The 21,709-nt window shown below is 40.6% G+C and overlaps 1 protein-coding gene across 5 annotated transcripts in view; it reads right to left on the bottom strand.

Moving 5' to 3' along the window:
- The window catches only part of DCBLD1 (discoidin, CUB and LCCL domain containing 1), a 67,380-nt gene that overhangs the window by 28,483 nt on the left and 17,188 nt on the right, over nucleotides 1-21,709 (bottom strand). For all 5 annotated transcript variants that reach the window (XM_057302583.2, XM_063605001.1, XM_034962755.3 and 2 more), the window contains 2 exons: nucleotides 17,271-17,483; nucleotides 1,349-1,483 (listed from right to left, as the gene is read on the bottom strand). In XM_057302583.2, the coding sequence (XP_057158566.1) occupies nucleotides 1,349-1,483; nucleotides 17,271-17,483 (348 nt within the window). The remainder of the gene's footprint in view (nucleotides 1-1,348; nucleotides 1,484-17,270; nucleotides 17,484-21,709) is intronic.

The raw sequence follows: 21,709 nt of genomic DNA, 5'->3' as shown, positions 1-21,709 counted from the left end.
CCTAGTAAATGATAGCAGAATCTGTAGTTAACAGAAAAAAACAATATTCTTTAGTTGCTATCCACTATATGCCTACAAAGACCATGTGTATAATGTCCCCTGGCAGGAAGAAAATAATTTCGAAAGCCCAACACAGTTCACAGAGAAGGTTCCCACAAACATTTTCATTCAATAATTTAGCCAGTGGCATCTGGTGACAGAGAAGCACATCTTTACCAAGAAAACCTACAGCATATAAGCTTTCATCAACCAGGACAAAGCATTTTAAAAAAGAAGGTACTCTCTGGAGTAATTTACAGAACCAAACTAATATTCAGCAATAGAGGCTAAGATACAGTGGACCTTGATGCATTTAGATCAACATAATATGGTTTCCAAAATATTCCACACTTACTGTAATAGTTCTTTGGGAACAATATATGGTGAACACTGGCAATGCAGGCATCTGCTGTGATTAGTCAGAGCTGATTGGCTAAGAGGAAAATGAATGGCGCACCTCATTCTCAGAGCTTTTCTGCCAGAGAGGACTGACAGCAGTAAACCTCTATGGCCATAGGCAGACATGGTATGGGCTGCACAGTAATTACTCTGAAGCACAAGAGCCCAGGACAGGAGCCCGTGCTTCTCTCTCTCATCAGTGTTCGTGTTTCCCTTCCCTTCTCTCCCATACAAGTTTCAGCTTTAAAGTTATTACACTGTGTGACACTGACTTCCTCATCCTACACACACTGTGCATGCCTCCCGTGCTGGTGTACTGGTGTGTGTTGCGGAGGGGCTCACTGGTGAAAAGCCTTGCCCCTGAGCTAGGAAGGAGGATGGGGGAGGGCTCCAGAGAATCATGAAGACTTCGAAGGGTCAGGAGGGGAACACAAAGGTGTGTTATCCAAGGTTTTTAGGAAAAATGAGATGAATCCTATCCCATATAAGTCAACTGATCAATCTAATATGCTAATAAGCTTGTCCAACCCATGCCCCTTGGGCCACATGCAGCCCAGGATGGCCTTGGATGCAGCCCAACACAAATTCCTAAAGTTTCGTAAAACGCAATTATAAAATTTTTTTGCAATTTTTTTTTTAGCTCATCAGCTATTGTTAGTGAATTTTATGTGTGGCCCCAAGACAATTCTTCTTCTAATGTGGCCCAGGGAAGCCAAAAGACTGGACACACCTGTGCCGCAATATGATTCAGTTCAGACCTAACCATTTACAAAGATACCATGTTCCTCTTCTCCCTCATATCTTAATTCTGCATCTGAGTCCACAATTATGTCCAGGGATGGGGATAAGTGGCAAGAGGAATTCTTAGACAGATAACGTTTAGAGATTTGTGTTGATTCTTCCGTTATACCTGGATGGTCGCTGCTCGCATAGGTCAGCAAAAAACCCCGGCCAGAAATGTGGGATCCACTCTCAAAGCGGACGGTTACTTCACTTGTGTTCAACAAGAGTTCTTTGGGAACAGTCATACTTCCACAGTATGGACCTAAAAACAAAGCACACTTGTGGCACATTTCAAAATTTATACCAGCACAAATGATTGGTATATGCCATTTTTTTCCTTGAAAGGCCAAATTTACTAGACAATACATATGTATGATTATAATCTTTACCAACTGAAATTTAGCTTGACGCTCAGACTGATAATTTCTGACTGATTGTGAACTAAGCCAAGGGGGAAAGTGGCTTACTCTAGACAAGCAATAGGCTGGAACTAGTTAACTGTGAGCAACCCAAGAGATAGGTTTTGTTTTTTGTAAAAAGAAGACAAAGGTCAAACACATTAGGTAGTAAAGAAAATTTTATTACAAAAATGTTATTCTAGGGGCCTCCTAAATTTGCTCAAATAAACTAAAAAAATCATTTTTTTCGGGGAAGTTTTAAAGTTAAAAGACTTTGGAAAGCATGGTAAGAATTTTATTCACATGCAGCATTACATGCAGCATACACACTGATTTTCCTTTACAGTAACTTCTGGTTAATCCCCAAAATTCATTTTGATTTATAAAATGTATACAAAAGCAGAATAACTTCTAAAGCATTTTGAAATATTATAGTACAAAATTATACAATTAAGGGTATAACATTGTTTCCAAAGTAAGTTGCTTGAAAAGCAATAGGGATCTCAATGAACTTTCAAAGGGCAAAATTACATTTGGAGCTTAAAATAACAAAAACTCTTCCTAAGACTACTCAAACTAAAGTTTAGCTTTTAACTTGTCATTTCGAAAGTAACATATGCAAGACAATCTCTATGAAATAGGGATTAGCAAGCAAATTTTGAAGAGAGGTATTATTTATTAACTTTTCTCAAAAACAGTATGGAAATAGTCAGCGGCAACAACAATCATGATGAAGGAAGAAGAATAAAAGAAAAAGACTGCTCCAAGTCAATATGAATAAAACCGGGTTATATTAACCAGAACCAATAGGGACAAAACTGCTTGATATGGTTTTGCTGTGTCCCCACCTAAATCTCATCTTGAATTCCCATGTGTTGTGGGAGGGACCTGGTGGGAGGTAACTGAATCATGGGGGAAGGTGTTTCCCGTGCTGTTCTCATAACAGTGAATAAGTCTCATGAGATCTGATGGTTTTTTTAAAAAGGAGTTCCCCTGCACGAGCTCGTTTCTTTTGTCTGCCACCATATGAGACATGCCTTTTGCCTTCTACCATGATTTGAGGCTTTCCTAGCCATGTGGGACTGTAAGTCCAATTAAACCTTTCTCTTGTAAATTGCCCAGTCTCAGGTATGTCCTTATCAGCAGCATGAAAACGGACTAATACAGTTAAGTTGGTGCCAGTAGAGTGGGGTGCTGCTGAAAAGATACCTGAAGATGTGGAAGTGACTTTGGAACTGGGTAACAGGCAGAGGTTGGAACAGTTTGGAGGGCTAAGAAGACAGGAAAATGTGGGAAAGTTTGGAACTTCCTAGAGGTTTGTTGAATGGCTTTGCCCAAAATGCTGATAGCGATATGGACAATAATGTCCACGCTGAGGTGGTCTCAGATGGAAATGAAGAACTGGTTGGGAACTGGAGCAAAGGTGACTCTTGTTATGTTTGAGCAAAGAGACTGGTGGCATTTTGCCCCTGCCCTAGAGATTTGTGGAACTTTGAACTTGAGAGAGATGATTTAGGGTATCATGTGGAAAACATTTCTAAATAGGAAAGCATTCACGAGGTAACTTGGGTACTGTTAAAGGCATTCAGTTTTATAAGGGAAGCAGAGCATAAAAGTTCAGAAAATTTGCAGCCTGACAGTGTAATAGAAAAGAAAATCCCATTTTCTGAGGAGAAATTCAAGCCAGCTGCAGAAATTTACATAAGTAATGAAGAACTGAATGTTAATCCCCAAGACAATGTGGAAAATGTCTCCAGGGCATGTCAGAGGTCTTCAAGGCAACCTTTCCCATCACAGACCCAGAGGCCTAGGAGGAAAAAGTGGTTTCCTGAGCCAGGCCTAGTGTCCCTCTGCTGTGTGCAGCCTAGGAACTTGGTGTCTTGTGTCCCAGCTGCTCCAGCTATGGCTGGAAGGGGACAACGTAGAACTCGGGCCATGACTTCAGAGGGTGCAAGCCCCAAGCTTTGGCAGCTTCCATGTGATGTTGAGCCTGCAGGTGCATGGAAGTCAAGAATTGGGGTTTGGGAACCTCCACCTAGATTTCAGAAGATGTATGGAAATGTCTGGATGCCCAGGCAGATGTTTGCTGCAGAGGCCCTCATAGAGAACCTCTGCTTGGGTAGTGCAGAAGGGAAATGTGGGGTCAGAGCCCCCACACAGAGTACCTACTGGGGTACCATCCAGTGTAGCTGTGAGAAGGGGGCCACCAGACCCCAGAATGGTAGATCCATTGCACCTGAAAAAGCTGCAGACACTCAACACCAGCCTGTGGAAGCAGTGGGGAGGGAGGCTGTACCCTGCAAAGCCACAGGGGTGGAGCTGCCCAAGCATGGGAACTCACCTCTTGCATCAGCATGACCTGCATGTGAGACATGGAGTCAAAGGAGATCATTTTGGAGCTTTAAGATTTGACTGCCCCACTGGATTTCAGACTTTCATGGGGCCTGAGCCCCTTTGTTTGGCTAATTTCTCCCATTTGGAATGGCTGTATTTACCCAATGCCAGTACCCACATTGTATCTAGGAAGTAACTAACTTGCTTTTGATTTTACAGGCTCATAGGCAGAAGGGACTTGCCTTGTCTCAGATGAGATTTGGACTGTGGACTTTTAAGTTAATGCTGATATGAGTTAAGACTTTGGGGGACTGTTGGGAAGGCATGATTGGTTTTGAAATACGAGGACATGAGACTTGGGAGGGGCCAGGGTCAAAATGATAATGGTTTGGGTGTCCCCACCCAAATCTCATCTTGAATTCCCACGTGTTGTGGGAGGGACCTGGTGGGAGGTAACTAAATCATGGAGGAAGGTCTTTCCCATGCTGTTCTCATGATAGTGAATAAGTCTCATGAGATCTGATGGTTTTAAAAAAAGGAGTTCCCCTGCACAAGCTCTTTTCTCCTGTCTGCCACCAGGTGAGACGTGCCTTTTGCCTTCCACCATGATTTGAGGCTTCCCCAGCTACGTGGGGGAATTAAACCTTTTGTAAATTGCCCAGTCTCAGGTATGTCCTTATCAGCAGCATGAAAATGGACCGATACACATGCTAAAGAGTCAGAAGATCATGACACAACTAAGCATTGCCCTTCTGGTATAAAGGATCCAATTGCTCTCTGTTTCAAGTTTCACATACTGAAGATGTGATAGAATAAGAAAGAAATGCTATATGCTTACCCTCACATGCCAAATTTCTAGCATTTCCTATTACTAAATTATGGTGAAATCTAAATAAAAAATGTTCACTTCCCTCTTTAGAAACACTCATCCTATGTAATTACTTACATGAGTTAATACTTTCTTTTTTTTTTTTTTTTTTGAGATGGAGTCTCGCTCTGTCCCCAGGCTGGAGTGCAGTAGCATGATCTCGACTCACTACAAGCTCCGTCTCCTGGGTTCACACCATTCTCCTGCCTCAGCCTCCTGAGTAGCTGGGACTACAGGCACCCGCCACCACGCCCGGCTAATTTTTTGTTAGTAGAGATGGGGTTTCACTGTGTTAGCCAGGATAGTCTCAATCTCCGGACCTCGTGATCTGCCCGCCTCGGCCTCCCAAAGTGATGGGATTACAGGTGTGAGCCGCCGCGCCCGACCAATACTTTCAAATTACTTAGAATAGTACTCAGCACATAGTAAGAGCTATATAAGTGCTTGTTAAAAATGAATATATTAAAAAATAAGTAATACCTATTTTCTCTTCAGACTGTGTTCCATAGTGCAAGGAACTTTTATATCCATCCCTTTATCTCCAACAGACTGCATAGTACCTGGCAGGTGACAGCCTCCCAAAAACAGTTTGAATTGAATTGAAATGCTCTTTTTACAACAGTTTCTAAAAGCCAAATCCAACTAAGAGATTCATAAAATATTTTTAATCTTGTCACTTTTGAATACTACGGAGAAGTCAGGAAGAGAAGTGTAAAGAAGCAAGAAAAAAATTTCTGTAATGAATAATATGGATTTTTATAAACTTTACTCTTGCTCACAAGTACACCAGATAGGCAATTCAGACTAAATAAGTAGAATGATAAGCATTTTTGCAAAGTTAAGGTGAGTCAGATTGCTATACTTGCCTTTTCCAACTTATTCTGTTTGTTTTAGATATGTTTGAAATTCCTCTGTTCTTTGCACAGATAAGAGGGGTGAAGACACTTGCTTTGTAAACCTAAGGATGAATATTGTGAAGTAACTAGTAACTTGTTGCTTGTAATAAGTTAGAATATTTTCAAATCACATTTTTTATATTAACCCAGTAATACACCCCTCCCCAAATGGTGATGATGATAATAATCTCTCCTTAAATTTCTATAGCATTCCATGAGTTCTAATGAAAACTGTAGGTGGCCAGGCATGGTGGCTCACACCTGTAATCCCAGCACTGTGGGAGGCCAAGGTGAGCGGAGTCAGGAGGTCAGGAGTTCGAGACTAGCCTGGTCAACATGGTGAAACCCCATCTTTACTAAAAATATTTTAAAAATTAGCCGAGCATGGTGGTGGGTGCCTGTAATCCCAGCTACTCGGGAGGCTGAGACAGGAGAATTGCTTGAAGCTGAGGGGTGGAGGTTGCAGTGAGCCACGATCCCACCACTGCATTCCAGCCTGGGTGACAGAACAAGACTCCATCTCAAAAAAAAAAAAAAAAACCCCACAAACTGTAAGGTAAGCAAGTCTAAATTGATTATCAGTGAGAACTTGTTTAGATTTTTTTTTTTAGATTTTATGAAATAGTTGAAAGGAAAAGTTGCAAAAAGTATACATATTTTACACAAATAAGAGTGTATACCATCATACTAAGTTGTTGTGCAATATATATGATTTCCTAGACCAAAAACATATAAATATAGTAAAATTCTAATTTGGTTTCAACCTCCCAGTTATGACAGGCATGTAACTATTTCTGGAAGCAGATCAAAGAAGGAAAATGTAAACACATACCCCTTTAATTACCCTTACCACACAGGCATCAATCCCTTTCATATTTTCATTACTGTGCTGCAAAATTGTAACTAGAGGGGTACGAGATACCCTCTCTATATAAATATCATCATTGAGAGGATTTTTTTTTTTTTTTTGAGACAGGGTCTTTCTCTGTCACCCATGTTGGAGTGCAGTGGCGTGATCATGGCTCTTCCTGGGCTCAAACAATCCTTCCACCTCAGCCTTCCAAGAAGCTGGATTACAGGTGTGTGCCACCATGTCCAGCTAATTTTTTGATTTTTTTTGTAGAGATGAGGTCTCACTACATTGCCCAGGTTGGTCTCAAGCTCCTGGTTTTAAGCAATCCTCCCATCTCAGCCTCCTCAAAGTGCTGGGATTACAAACATGGGCCACAGTGCCTGGTCTGAAGAGTTATTTTGATCATTTCATCATAATCACAAACATCAGAATAGCAAGAATGAGTTTTAATTCATGGTGGGGGATAATAGTTGAATACTGGCTGTAGTATTGCCTATGGCAAAACATCCAAATTATTGCCTGTCTCAAGGTCTGACAGATGAAAATTCCTTTCATAGACTAGAAGTTAATAATTACATTCCTAGAGTTAAAAGGCAAGAAAGAAAAATGGAAAAATATGATAGCAGTGAGAGGGAAAAATAATTAATGGGAAACCATGGAAAGACCCTGGGAGTCTGTCCTAAGCAATGTCCTCAGTGCTCCACCAGACTCCTTTAAGGATAATCTCTTGTCTTATGAAAGAAAATCTTTCTCCACTCACCCCTGCCCACGTGATATACTTCACTGTTGGTACTCTCCAAAGGTCTCCTGACTTAAAAAGGATCTACACCTATATTTAAATGTTTACAAAGACAATTTCACTGGAAACCCACATGAGAGCTCGGTGACTTCTAACTTTGATTGTGGTTATATTCTTGGGCTCAGGCAGTGTTCTTAGATTGGCAAACATACTTCAGTTCAGTCAGACTGAAATCCAACCCCTCCCTAAAAATAGGATGCACAGTTTTGCATGGATGTTTGCTTCAGAACCAGCAGTGCTACGTGTTTTATAGCACTTGGACTTGCCACCTAACTTCCTACATTCTCTCACTTCTATCTATGCCTGTCTGCAAGGCAGGTTCCATCTTACTTTGCAGTCACAAATTCCCATCACACTGGAGCACAGCAGTTAATCAAGTAGGCAGAAAAATCAGGAAAAAAGAAAAACTTTTATCTTTTGTGGAATGTAACTGGCGGCCCTATATTGTGGGAAGAGCTATCAGAGATACCAAATGGAACAGCACTGTGGCATTTGGCACCAGACATGAGACTCCAGCAGACAATGGGCTGATTCCTTGGACAAAGGGAATAAAGGGCCAGGAACTGTAGGAGTTGCCTTCTTTGAGCACAGTAGGTCAGTTCCTCTCAGCACATTCCCTGTTTCGGGATACTATTTCATTAGCAGCTGCAAGGGAAACCCTTTATCTTTCCATGTGTGAATAAAAGAAAGCTGTCCTATAAGGAAGAATAAACTGTCTGCTACAAGCCAAATCTGAAATCCTCTTGATTCTCTGGCAATCTGACAATCTGTACAGCAATGTATAGTACTTCTCTATTCTCCTGGACTGTGTGCCCAAGACTCTGGGCATTACAAGGCAATGATGGTTTGGTTAAAAACTGTTTGTTCCAAGTCACTTCAGATGGGTATAAGGTTTTGATCTTAAAACTAATAAAACTAAGTTATTGTTTTATATATAGAAGGGACATATTTGAAAAATAGTATGCATGTCATTAGAGAAACAAAGAAACCTCTTTCCCTTAGTAGTATTATTTCTGATTTTTTTTTTTAACTACCATACTGTCAGTGGGAAAAACCATTGAGAGATCAAATAAAAACTTAACTCCTGAAAGGTTTGTCATAAATCGACAACAACAACAACAACACAAAACCTCCAAAAAACCCTCATTAACCTTCTGGAGCATCATCTGAAGCACACAATTCTTTCTTATGACAGATAAGAACATGCCTGATTGACCTAAGTGACCCTCCCTGGGAGTACATGTGGGTGGAGCCAGCCACATGGAATATTTGGCTGCCAGGCGAGTGGTACTTCTCGTGGCCCAGATCTGTGCTCAGAGGTATGCTGATAAAACAATCTCCAGAAATGCTGAAGCTGCAAACACCATTAGATTTGTGTCCATTTTCAATTTGTTTTTGATGCAGTCAAATCGCAGATCTGTCCTTGCTTGCTAATTGCAGTAGGGTCATTGTACAACATTACAGAATTTTCAAGGCCATTTTCTTTGAAAAGGAGAGAAATTAGCATAAAAAAGGGATATTCCTGGACTGTGCCATTAAAACCATAGTCACGTAACAGTAAGTGGTATCCCTGGAGAATTTTGGTCTCTCATTCCCACACAAAAATCAGTGACAGATGATAAATGAAGCAGGCGGATTCTTAGACAAAGGTGTGGCTTTCCTTGGGGCTACAGGACCCAGGTCAAGAAGTGTGTCAACGCTGGGAGTTCACTACCCACTTAAGCCATTACTTCTCTCCCAATGAAAGATGGCAATTACTGAAACTGAATCACAGTGAGTCTCCAGGGAATTATTTATGGGGAAAGAGGAGGAGGAACCCAATAGCTTTTTCTCCTTGAGGCTTATGGTTGTGTTAAAAAAAATACCTAGAGTACAGCATTCTGGCTGATATAACGTTTTATATGTTCAAGATTCTTTCTGAATTCTATCTTGGCATAAAAGGCAAAATAAAACAAACAAAGAAAAAGCAGTCCTTCTCAATAATTTCCACCAAAGTAGCCTCAACCATAGAGGAGGACGCACTTCTAGGGTGTCTGCAGCCCAAAACAGCTCTCCGTGAGCTGGAAATTTCCTTGAAGTCTATTTGTTTTATCTTTAAAAGCCATAAACATTTTTCCTTCTACTTCATAATATGTCTGAGAGACATATAAACCATTTGTAAAACAGAGACTGTCAATCTTGTGCTTTTCCCTCTTTGGGATTTAAAAAACTTCAACAGATAAGATGTAATTACTAGATCTTATTGCAATATGTCAGATATGTATCATTCTAAAAAATGGCATACAGAAACCTGTTGTGATTATGAGTCTAACCACTTAGTATTATTTCCAACTATTCCTATTTCTCTCATTCCTAGTGTAACATAAACATTAACAGTTGACTTCACATGATTGTGCTTCTAAGTCACTGACAATGCTTAAAACAATATTGTGATTGGAAGTGGAGGTACAGAAAACGTAGAACAATTTTTGAACCTCCTGGTGCAAATCATTATGCAAAACACAACCAATTTAACTTCCATTAGGATCCTATAGTAAAGAGTTTCTTTCTATCACTGGCCACCATGCCTCCTCTTAGCATTTTGACTAAGAAACATTTTTTGAACTTTAAACTTATACTGGAACTCTACGTAAGTGATTTCTCAGACTCCCACTTTATTCTCCGGATACTCCTGTGGAGAGGCCTGGAGAAGTTTCCATTTCTTCCAGCAAGTGACGAACAAGAACTACACCTCAGGTCTTCTTATGCACAAGCCACAGGAACAGATGGCTTTCAACACAAACACTGAATCGGATGGTGCAGAGCTAAAGAGCAGGGCCTCTGGGCATTTGAGCAGGGCCTCAAATGCCCAGACTTGAATCCCAGGTCCCGCTAAGTGATCTTATAAGCATGTTAGTTGGCCTTTTTTGAGCTTCAGTTTCCTTATGTGTAAAGGTTGGTAACAGGATCTATCTAACAGGGCTGTTATAAGGGTTAAATGAGTTAGTAACGCTAAGGTTTACTAAGCCCAGTGCATCGCACATAGTTGAATGCTCACTCACAGGCACCTTCCACATTATTACATGGTCTTTTCCACATAATAAGCATAGTTTTAAAATTTTATGTAAACCAAAGCTTTCTTTAAATGCAGAGGGAATGTTTATAGAGGAATCTTAGTGTAAATTTCCCTACAGTGTGAATAATGACACTCCAATTTCTCTTTTGTAAAAAATCCAGATTTTTTAATATGTTTGCCAAAATCAAGCTACTTATAATCTCAGTCCTAAAACACTGACTGAACATCTGCAATTGTAAGACTATGCTAAATATTAGGTGAATAAAAGAGCATGAATAAAATGTAATTCCTGGCTCAGGGCACCCCGTATCTGACAGAGAAGCTAAAATAATTATCCCAACTCGAAACTGATGCTCTACTGAAACTTTAGAAAGAGAACATGAGCACAGAAAAGGGACAAACTGATGAACATCAGAGAAGGTTCTAGGGTAGGCAGCCCTCAATTTGAAACTTGAAGGGTTTACTTTTACGTGTGTGTGTGTGTGTGTGTGTCTGTGTGTGTGTGTGTCTGTGTCTGTGTGTGTTAGAAGGGACAGAAAAAGCAGGAAAAGAAGAAAAAGAGGGGGACATGGAAGGAATAACATCAACGACTGTAAAAATGTACTAGGCCATGAAACCGTATGATGCATTTGGGAAACGGCATGGAGATGAAGGACTCAGAGATGAGGCTAGAAGTGAGAGTGAAGAAGAAAGCAAGATGATGCGTCAACACTAAGCTAGCAAGTTTCTGTAGAAGTGGGGCACAATTAACAATTTTTGAACTAAGGAAAGAAATTATTGCAACTATTTTTAATTACACAACATTAGATGGCCTGGAAGGAACTGAGACTGGTGAAAGGAGAGAGGAGAAAAATCAAGAGGTTCTTCAAGGAGAAAAAGATGCAAAGACGTAGACTGGCAGTGGCAGTGAAGTAAATAAAACAACCAAATTGAATATACTGTGGCTTGGAGAATATGTGTTCTCTGTTCATCTCATGAGGCTGGAGAAAACCTGTATATGGAGCTAGTTCTGGTTCAGTGAACCCTTGCCACCAGCTTGGCATGATTTGGGCAAACTCTTGGATTACCAGGAATCCACCAGGAGGAGTCGGGTAGGGTGTGCTGCTGGAGCTCAGCCTCTGCCTGGTGAACAGAGAGTGCTCAGGGTATTACGAGGGGAACAAGGGCACATCTTAGACAAACAATATTAACAGTATGCAAGACAACTCAGGAGGAGGAAGAAGAAGAGGCGGCTGGGAAGAGGGAGGGGAAGAGTAAAGTAGAGGGGCAGAGGATAGGGAAGGAGGAGGAAAAATAATGGCTAACGTTGACTAAGTGCTTACTATGTACCAGGTGTCATCCTTTAAAGTCATATATAAGTGTGCCAGTCACCTATATGTGGTAGATACTATTATTTTGCCCATTTTGTTTTATTTTATTTTGAGACAGTGTCTCCGTCTGTCACTCAGGTTGGAGTGTTGTGGCACGACATGGCTCACTGTAGCCTTGACCATCTGAATTCAAGTGATCCTCTTGCCTCAACCTCCCAAGTAGCTGGGACTACGGGCATGTATCACCATGCCCAGCTAATCTTTGTATTTTTTGTAGAGATGGGGGGTTGCCATGTTGTCCAGCCTAGTCTCAAATTCCTAAGCTCAAGTGATTCATCCACCTCAGCCTCGCAAACTGCTGAGATTACAGGTATGAGATGTTGCACCTGGCCTGCCCATTTTAAATATGAGGGAATAGAGACACAGAAAGTTTAAATAATTTGCTCAAGGTCAAGCAATTTAGAAATAAGCAGTCAGGGCCAGGCACGGTGGCTCACACTTGTGAGTAGGCAGGAATTTGAGGCAAGGGAGTCTAATCACAGAGTTTGTGCTCTTAAACACACGTGTAATATCTATGCAGCAACAAAAATTTCAATCCATTTTCAAGGCCAGCCTGGTTTTATTGATCTACACTGATCCAGGTGGTAACGTCTAGAAGTCTCCATCAGAACAACCTCCTTTGAGACCCTGAGATGCCTATGAAGACTGGCCAGCGTCTGGTTCCTACCAAGACTGCTCCAACAGCTCTTCAGGCAGTCCCGGACCCACCCCAAACTCCATCCAGTGTGGAGGTCACCTTTCAAGGGAAAACTCGGACCCAACCTTATTGAAAGATCAGGAAAACAGAAATGACCTCCTCTGAGGTCCCTACAGGCAGTGGGGGCAAAAACAAACCTCTGAGTGAATTCAAATCTCTAAGTCCATTCTGGTCAGCAAGACTGGAAATGGAATTTACCCAGAGGGCAAGTCAAGGTTACATGGTCACTAAAGAGCTGTAAAGTTAAGAGTAGTATCTTCAGTATGAATGCAAAGCCTTCCCTCTTCAGTGTTATAAATAAATACAACATTATATATTTAATATTTTAAATTTGTGTATATTAGTGTGACACAATGCCTGAATCAGCAGCTATTTTTCCTCAGAGTGTAAGATATTTCAGTGTTTTATATAACTAACCTCCTGTTATTTTACCACATATATGTAAAATGAGGGAGGGAGGAACTGAGAACAGGACCAAGGCAGTCATCTTAAATGTCTTACACAATATGTTTAAATTTAAAGAGATGTTATTTAATAAACCACTTGTCTGAATCTCCAAATTCCAGGTTTCAAAGTGTGTTCAATCCTAGAACAGCCTGGGTAGGCTACCTTAATCAACTTTCTATTATCTTATGTGCCCAAATTTCTCCAAAATTGTCTTCTACAAAAAGGCAACACCTTATATTTGAGTCCTTTCAAAGTTTCATATTACATGGGCCTCTTTGAAGAACAAAGAACTGCTCCAGGAAGACACTTCAGCTTGAAATAACCTAAAAATCAATGCCGTTTTGATAGAAAAAAAGAAGAGTCATTTAATCAAACAGTCAAGAGGGAAGCAAAGAAATGTAATGCAGATTTAGTTCTCATTCTTGAAGGGACACATGACCTCATAATTTCTAATGTTAGAAACTGTTATAAGCAAGCCTTTTAAAGATTACTTTAAAAAGCAGTAGTATTATGTCTGCCCAGAATATATAATCTGAATTCAATCACAAGGAAACATCAAACCAACTCAACTGACAGACATTCTGTAAAATAACTGGTCAGTATTCTCAAAAGATGAAGGAAGACTGAGAAGTCAGGACAAGTAACTGCTTTATGATCCTGAATTGGATCACAGACTGGAAAAGGGATATTAGCATTTTTTCAAAGGGAGTCTCAGTTACTTTGGTCTGTTAAACAAAAACCTAGAATTCCCTTAGCTATAGTGAAAATGATGTCTACTAAGAAAAGTACGATACTTCTTAAAGATTTTTTGTTTTGTTTTGGCCAGGATAATATTAATAGCACACATATCTCAGTGTCTTAATTCAGCCACAGGCGTACAAGTACATTCTTCTAATGGATTCTTGAATCTGAAAGATCAGCCGTAATTATAATATATGACAAACAGAAGAATAATCCCATTTTGTCTGTATTAGGAAACAGTGAGATCAAGTGCATATTTTGCTGGATTACTGTGAAAGTTGTTGTGGGTGTTTACACTTGTTTACAACGCATTTTTGTTAGCAAGAATATGAATTACCAAAATACCCAAAGTATATAAACCAAATATTTAAAACAAAATTGAGATGGTGGGGAACCATTAAAAATTAACTGCATAATGATGAACACCATACAACTTTAGCATATTCACAATGGTTAATGTAATCACATTCCAAGTATGTCCACTCTTGGCAGACACGGCAAACATTAATGCCAGAAAACATTATTCTTTTTCAAAACATTAACTCCATATTCAAATTCTGATAGTTTTAAGTTTTAAAATCCTTTGGCAGTGGGTTTTAACAATTAGTTGGTTAATAAAAAATATCGGGCAGGATAAACTAAAACGATTCTTCTGTTTCAGCCACACACATAATCATTAGAAGCCACCATATTTTGGAATTAAATGTGGTATTCCAGAACATGCATTCTCTCCCTGCTGAATTTCAGCAGACATTCCCTTCTTTTACTGGTTCAGGCAATATAGCTCTGGATCCTTGGGACCCTGCAAGGGCACTAGGGCCTTGCCTCTGCAGCCATGCCAGATCCTGTGGCCACATCAGTTTGCAGAGGTGCCTCCCACCCTTCCACCCTTCCAGGAAGCTGGGCAACAGCTGCACAGGAATGTCCACTCTCTGAGCGCCAGCCACTGAAAGACAAAGCACTTCTGTCTCCTCCTCCTTCTGCATTCCTGGAGGATGTTCAAACAGACCAGGGGTTTATTTAACTAAGTTAAAATATAGGTCTGGTTAGTGTTTTTGGTCAAAGGAAATCTTTAAAGTAGCCACAACACAAATTCTGAGCATCATTACGTAGTTTATCTTAAGCACATCCTCAATCAAAAATACTACCTACTTCTTGTGTTTTAGACGAAATTGCTGTACAATGTAATAATGGGCCAGTCCACCCAGGAAGGATGATAGTGCAATGTGGGTTTTTTGGTGATGGTGAAACCAGGAGACAACAGCAGTGGGAGTAGGTGTCTTGCAGCCACAGAGACACAGATATAAATCTCTCTTTCACCCCTAATTGTACACTCTTGGGATCTTGGGCATGTTCACCTAATCACACTGTGCCTCGGTTTCCCTACCTGTGGAAAGGCATTGATAATATTTACCTTGGAAGGTGGATTAGGGGATTCTAGAAAATACATGTAAGAGCCAAGCAGGTGCCTGGCATACAATAGGCACTGAATATGTTTATTTCTATAATAATGAATGATAATAATAATACAGATGAGCATACATTTTATTTTCAAAAGACAAATGTTCAATTTATATAGAAAAAAATTCAAGGAGAAAAATTAATTGGCTTTATTGCTGCGAATGAATTGCAACTCATTATTCATCTTCTAGTGATGCATCTAAGCTTGGAAGCTCAAGAATCTAGAAATGGGGAGGATAACACCCTGAGGCAGACCATGATCACCTTGCAAGCTAGCTTGAGATACGTAGCTAATTCCATTCTTTTCTGCTTTTTTTCTCTTATAATGTAGAGATGGGGGTCTCACTGTGTTGCCCAGGCTGGATCGCTTGAACTCCTGAGCTCAAGCGATCATTCCTCCTAGGCCTCCCAGTGTTAGGATTACAGGCATAAGCCACCGCCCGTGACCTTTTCTGCCTTTGTTTATATTTATGAATATACCTCAAAGATGATGGAGGAAACTCCCTGGTGTGGGAAAGCCACATCCATTCTCCACATCCTGCTTTGGGAGGATTTTCTTCCCTTAGTTGCTCTCACTTCAGCCTCTGACGTGACAGAGTCTTATGCAACAAAATGATTCCTCCACTGTTATGTCAGCAGGTGGAATGAAATGCTCATCTTCCAGGCAAGGCAGATGCTTCCCCCAAGAGACCTGTGTGGAAAAGCTGCTTCCGGCCCTGCAGCACTTTGCATCACTTTTCACACTGCAGCTCTGACACTTACCCCCTCCTCAGAATCTGAGAGAAATCTCCTGGCTAATGAGGGACTCCCTGACAAATGCCTCCATAAGTTAAGTTAAACACATTAGATTACCAGAGGTAATGGAACAATAAGTGTTCCCAGGGGCCTTCAGCATCCCTGGAAGTGTCATCCTGCCCATTTGAGTCAAACTACAGTTAAAAAGTTACCAACAATTATATGGAAACTACCATCTTGACTTTCTCGGAGTAACTCAACCATCATTAAATAGACAATGCTCCTAGGGATTAAAAAGCAATCTTAGATCTTTTTATCCCATGGGAGCTAGTTTAGATTTCTGAATCGTCTCAGGGCTGATCTGGGCTTCTAAACTGTGGGAAGAGGCAGCAGGAGTGAGGAAGCAACTCTGGGTGCAAAGGTCAAGACAGGTGAGAAAGCTGTGTGTGTTTGAGAAATTATCAGTAGAGCTACCAGGCAGACAGGATTTTACCTAAAACTTATATCATTTTAAAAGTTGTGTGCACAGAGAATTTCAGAAAATCTCTATACTCAAAAGAATGTATGTAAGATTTTGTTATCGTTTTCAAATTGTCCAACCTGAGCTATTTCCTTGGGCTTAGGATCAAAGGGTCATTGTTACTGTGATTTCAGGTTCCAGTGCGCTAACAGCACATCTCAAAGCACAAAACACTACATTTCAAAGGCTATTTAGGAAACTGACCTTTGCACTTGCTGTTTTCTTCCCCAGACAATTCTGACCTCAGTCATAACGGAACAGTCCATTCCCTTACCTCATTTTGGGTCTCTGCTCAAATGTCCACTTACTGATGATGCCTCCCTACCATCCCATTTGAAGTGGCACAAAAACACTCAAACGCAGGCTCTACATCACCTTTGGATGCCTTCGTTTTCATTATTCCTTTTCTTTCTCACCATCTCTCATACTATAGATGCATTTGCTTATTTTCTGCCTTCCTCTCCCCGCAGATGCAAGTTTCATAGAGGAACTTTGTTTTTTCACTGTTACATCCCAGTTCCTGACAGAGTACCTGAAACATGGTCACTGCTCTATTCAATAAATATTTGTCAAATGAATAATGAACTGTATAGATGGTTTACCAAATGTCACGTATCTCTAATTCTCTTCCTAGCAGCACTGAAACTCTAACAAAGGTTCTGAGACACACACACAAGGCTCACATCTCCTTAGATGTCTTTTGCTGTTTCAGCTTATGAAGCAAATGTATCCTTCTAAGTTACCCCAAAGAATTTACACAAGCAAGTTTCTCTTCTAATCTTCTCAGGATATAGTGTTAATTAACACACCACTTGCCCTTCTCTGCAAATATCAAAAATTTTGATGCTCAGAGAAACCTAGTTCTCTTTTCTTACCATATTGATCTGAAGAGCTGGTGAAGAGAAGATAATCAGAAGCACAGGTCTGGGATTCGATATCCAAATCTCCCAACCTCAGAATCAGTCTTTTCCCCTTTGGTACTGTAATTGTCTTTTCGCAAACAGTGTGATTGGGGTAGGTCCCGGGATAATTCTTAGATGTCATTGTGCCACTATCCTGATAAGTCACTAGGTGCCCACAGCCATCACCTGGTAAAGAAAAAGAAGGGGGGAATAAAAGAAGAAGGGGTCATTAATTCTTACTGAGGATTGAGAGTCCAATACAATCTCCAAGTTATGTATTTTATTGTTTTTGAGCAGAAGGAAAACCAAAAAACAAAAAAAGAAGATTGAATTATTAAACAATATCTATTGTTTCAGGTTATTTCATTTCTTGTTTTCCAGTTTTATCTTCTTGTTGATCAAAACATTTCACGCATTAGAACGGAAAGCCCTTAGGAAACAAATCATTTAATCATTATTTTTTCTAATCATCTATCTATCCACCCGTCCAAACTTGCTCAGCAGGCCTTGCATGCATTTGCCAAGCCAAATGTCATGTAATAATTCACAATGGAGAAAAAATATTACTCACTTTAGAAGGTGGTTGTGCTGATTAAATGAGATAATGTACAGAAAATGCTCCTGTTAGAATCTGAGGCTTAAGCTGATGTAACTTTGTTTAGCTACAAGTCATTTAGCTGGGGACTGAGCCTAATAATCATTTGAAATGTATGTCTTAGTTAATGACACTCACAGATTCTAAGGTTCCTCATAGACTTGGGATGTACAATCAGAAAATGTCAAGGATCTACTATGTTGAGTGCTTTTCATAACCAGACATGGTATTAAAAGCTGGAAACACAAAAGCAGCACTTGCTGTCTCATAGAACTCAGAGTAAAATGGCAAATAGTCACACATTCAAATAACTATAATTCTAGGTTCTATGTGTTATATATACATCAGGGGTCTAAACAAAATGCAAAGGAGAGAGGCAAGAAAGAATGTTGCAGCGAATTACCAGCATTTCATCAAAACAAGAAATTATCTGAAGACTTTTCTGAATAGGGAAGTTCACCTATTAACCTACAAGTTTCTCTAGTTGATTGAAGTGACTTAGTCAATCACACAACTATCCAAGGACATGCACAACTGGGTGGGCTGCAAGGAGAATGAGCATACGCTGCATTCAGATTGCAAAATGTCTGTGGTTAGCACAGCTTCACATAAACGAAGCAAAAATTTCTGGTCTCAGCTGGAGGGAGCGAAGCAGAAAGCTGTTGAAGAAGGAACTCTCAAAGGTAGTAAAAGAAGGCCTCTCCATCCCAAAGTCTCTGATGGAGAAGCCTCACCTTGGGTATACTGTGAATCTGAGGACCTCAAAGCAGCCCTCTTCCCTCCCAGCCTCTTCCCCAGTTAGAGGTGGATTCAGGAGTCTTCCTTTATTCCACTTCCTTCTTGCCTTGAGGTGTCGGGGCCAAATGGTAATAGAGGTTTATTAAAAAATAAAAATAAAAAAGAAAAAGATTTGAAAACTCCAGAATCTACATCATCTCAACAGCCAAGGCCTAGGGAAAGGATCTACCCATTATCCAGAAACTCCCACAAGATTCCTGGCAGCCCCTGACAGGGGGCTGAATTGGGGAAATAGAGTTGGCTTTAAGGGACCAATGGGTTAAGAAGTGCCGGGGGGAACTTTAGACAGCCAAGATAAAACTACTATGAAGCCCTGAGATCTAGGCAGAATTAGTGAAATTTACATGGTAGGCAACAAGGACACATAGAATTTTTTGAGTGGGAAGATAACGAAAGAGGTATTAGAAAAAGATGATCAACCTGGCTGGACAACGCTACAGGAACTAGAATGGGGACAGAATCTGGATCAGAGGAGCAGTAGGCAGGCTAGCAATGGGGGCAGCTGGAACAGGAAGGAAGGGAACAGAAAACAGGCAAATTCTTGAGACAAAATCAACAGACTCAGGTTTGGGGGAACTATAGTGGGAAGAACAAAGGAGAAAAAACACCAAGGCCTTGTTCAGTCCAGAAATGATTGCAACACAGAGGCCAATATAGACAGCAAAAAGAGTCCAGAGAGGGAGCAGGTTTAGGCACAAAGGTTGCAAGTTTGGTTAAGTTTGAGGTGACAGCTAAATTCCTTGGGCTCCCTGGCAGTTGGTAAACACAAAATTGCCAAGAATTAAATGAAAATGATACAAGAGAGAAGCATAGTGTGCAGGAGCACACAGTGCACGGGGCTTTGATTTGAAATCTGAATTATTTGTCGGCTTTAAAGGGCTTTAATAAAATATCCAATTTATAGTTTCTCTTTAAAACTGAAGGACAAACTGGGAGTGGTGGCTCATGCCTGTAATTCCAGCATTTTGGGAGGCCAAGGCAGCGGATCACCTGAAGTCAGGAGTTCGAGACCAGCCTGACCAACATGGTGAAACCCTGTGTCTACTAAAAATACAAAAATTAGCTGGGCATGGTAGCGCGAGCCTGTAATCTCAGCTACTCGGGAAGCTGAGGCAGGAGAATCGCTTGAACCCAGGAGGCAGAGGTTGCAGTGAGCTGAGATCATGCCACTGAACTCCAGTCTGGGCAAGAGTGAGATTCCGTCTCAACAACAACAACAACAACAACAACAACAACGACAACGGAAAGACGTGACAACCACATGATCAGGCATTCTCACAGGGCTAGTGACACAGTGGCTGTCCCTTGAAAGGAGCCAAACACCTTAGTTCTTCACCAGGTCTTTGTTACTCATTTCTGTTACCTGCCCTACCTTTGTAAGCATTTATTTTGAGCACCCTCATAAAGCAATCCTAGGGTAATTAGTACAAACAAATATGCATCTCAATATAAACACAACACAACCTCTCCAAGCCACCAAGAAATCTCCTGATCAAATATTTAAATGTCACTTTTCTTAGGACTATGAAATTCTCCTTTCATAAAAGAGGAAGAGAAAAACTTTTTTTTTTTCAGAAAACACAGTTAAATATGAAATAAGGAGCAATTATATGAGTCAACCTACATGTGACTATCATATTCTAAATTTTATTTTTTTAAAGTGACATGTGTCAGCAAAAGAAAATCTTAGGGTGTCACTTTTTTTTTTGAGACGAAGTCTCACTCTGTCGCCCAGGCTGGAGTGCAGTGGCAGGATCTCGGCTCACTGCAGCCTCTGCCTCCTGGGTTCAAGCGATTCTCCTGCCTCAGCCTCCCGAGTAGGTGGGACGACAGGTGCATTTACGTCCGGCTAATTTTTTGTATTTTTAGTAGAGACGGGGTTTCACCGTGTTAGCCAGGATGGTCTCGATCTCCTGATCTCATGATCCACCCACCTCGGCCTCCCAAAGTGCTGGGATTACAGGCGTGAGCCACCGCACCCGGCCAGGGTATCACTTTTATTCAGCCCTGTAATTGTATTTCTTTCCGACCACTTCCACTGTAAGGCCTAAGAGGAAACTTCTTTCACCCAGCAATGCTGGCACAATGCAGGCAAGTTCAAATCGTCAACATTCCCATCATTACTTTGCCTGGGGATCTGTACCTCCTTGGGAAAATTTCTCTCTTCCATTAACTATCAGAACAAAACCCCATGAGTCTTTGTTCTGCCAAAGAACCTGAATCGCAAAGGAAGTGCTGAGTCCTAATTTATTAAAAAGCGAACTGTCATCAGAAGTTCTAGTATCACTCTAACCTATGGAAGTAGACTATTTATGGAGTTTTCTGTGGCAAGACTAATATAATAAGTTTATTCCATGGGTATTAACTACATCAGGAATTTTCACTCTCTTGTGCTTCCACAGTTTGGGTGATTTCAAAGGATTAAGTAGAAAGATGCCAAAGGGTAAAATGAAAAACTGCTAGGGAGAGAAAATGCCTACAATGTCATGTGTTGAAGAAGGCAGATGCGTACACATGAAAACCAATAGACAAGTATTATTTATTTATTTTTGAGACGGACTTTCGCTTTTGTTGCCTAGGCTGGAGTGCAGTGGCGCGATCTCAGCTCACCGCAACCTCCGCCTCCCAGGTTCAAGCGATTGTCCTGCCTCAGCCTTCCGAGTAGCTGCGATTACAGGCATGCGCTACCACACCCAGCTAATTTTGTATTTTTAGTAGAGATGAGGAGAAGCATTATTCTTATTACCTCATTCTGACACTCAGGTAGCCTACCTCTCATAGCCTGACTCTCTAATTGACAATCACTGACAAAGAAGACAAAAGTTACTTAAAAATCTATCAGTTTATCTTCTTTGTCTTACGTATCAATGTCAGTATCCTGGTTGTGATATGGTATTGTAGTTTGCAAAGATGTTATAATTGAGGGAAACTAGGTAAAAGGTATACAATATCTCTCTGTATTAGTTCTTCCAATTGCATGTGATCTACAATGATCTGAAAATAAAAAGGTTAATTAAAT

Source organism: Pan paniscus, chromosome 5, assembly GCF_029289425.2.
Source record: "Pan paniscus chromosome 5, NHGRI_mPanPan1-v2.0_pri, whole genome shotgun sequence".
Lineage (NCBI taxonomy): Eukaryota > Metazoa > Chordata > Mammalia > Primates > Hominidae > Pan > Pan paniscus.
This window is presented reverse-complemented; position numbering and strand designations above follow the sequence as displayed.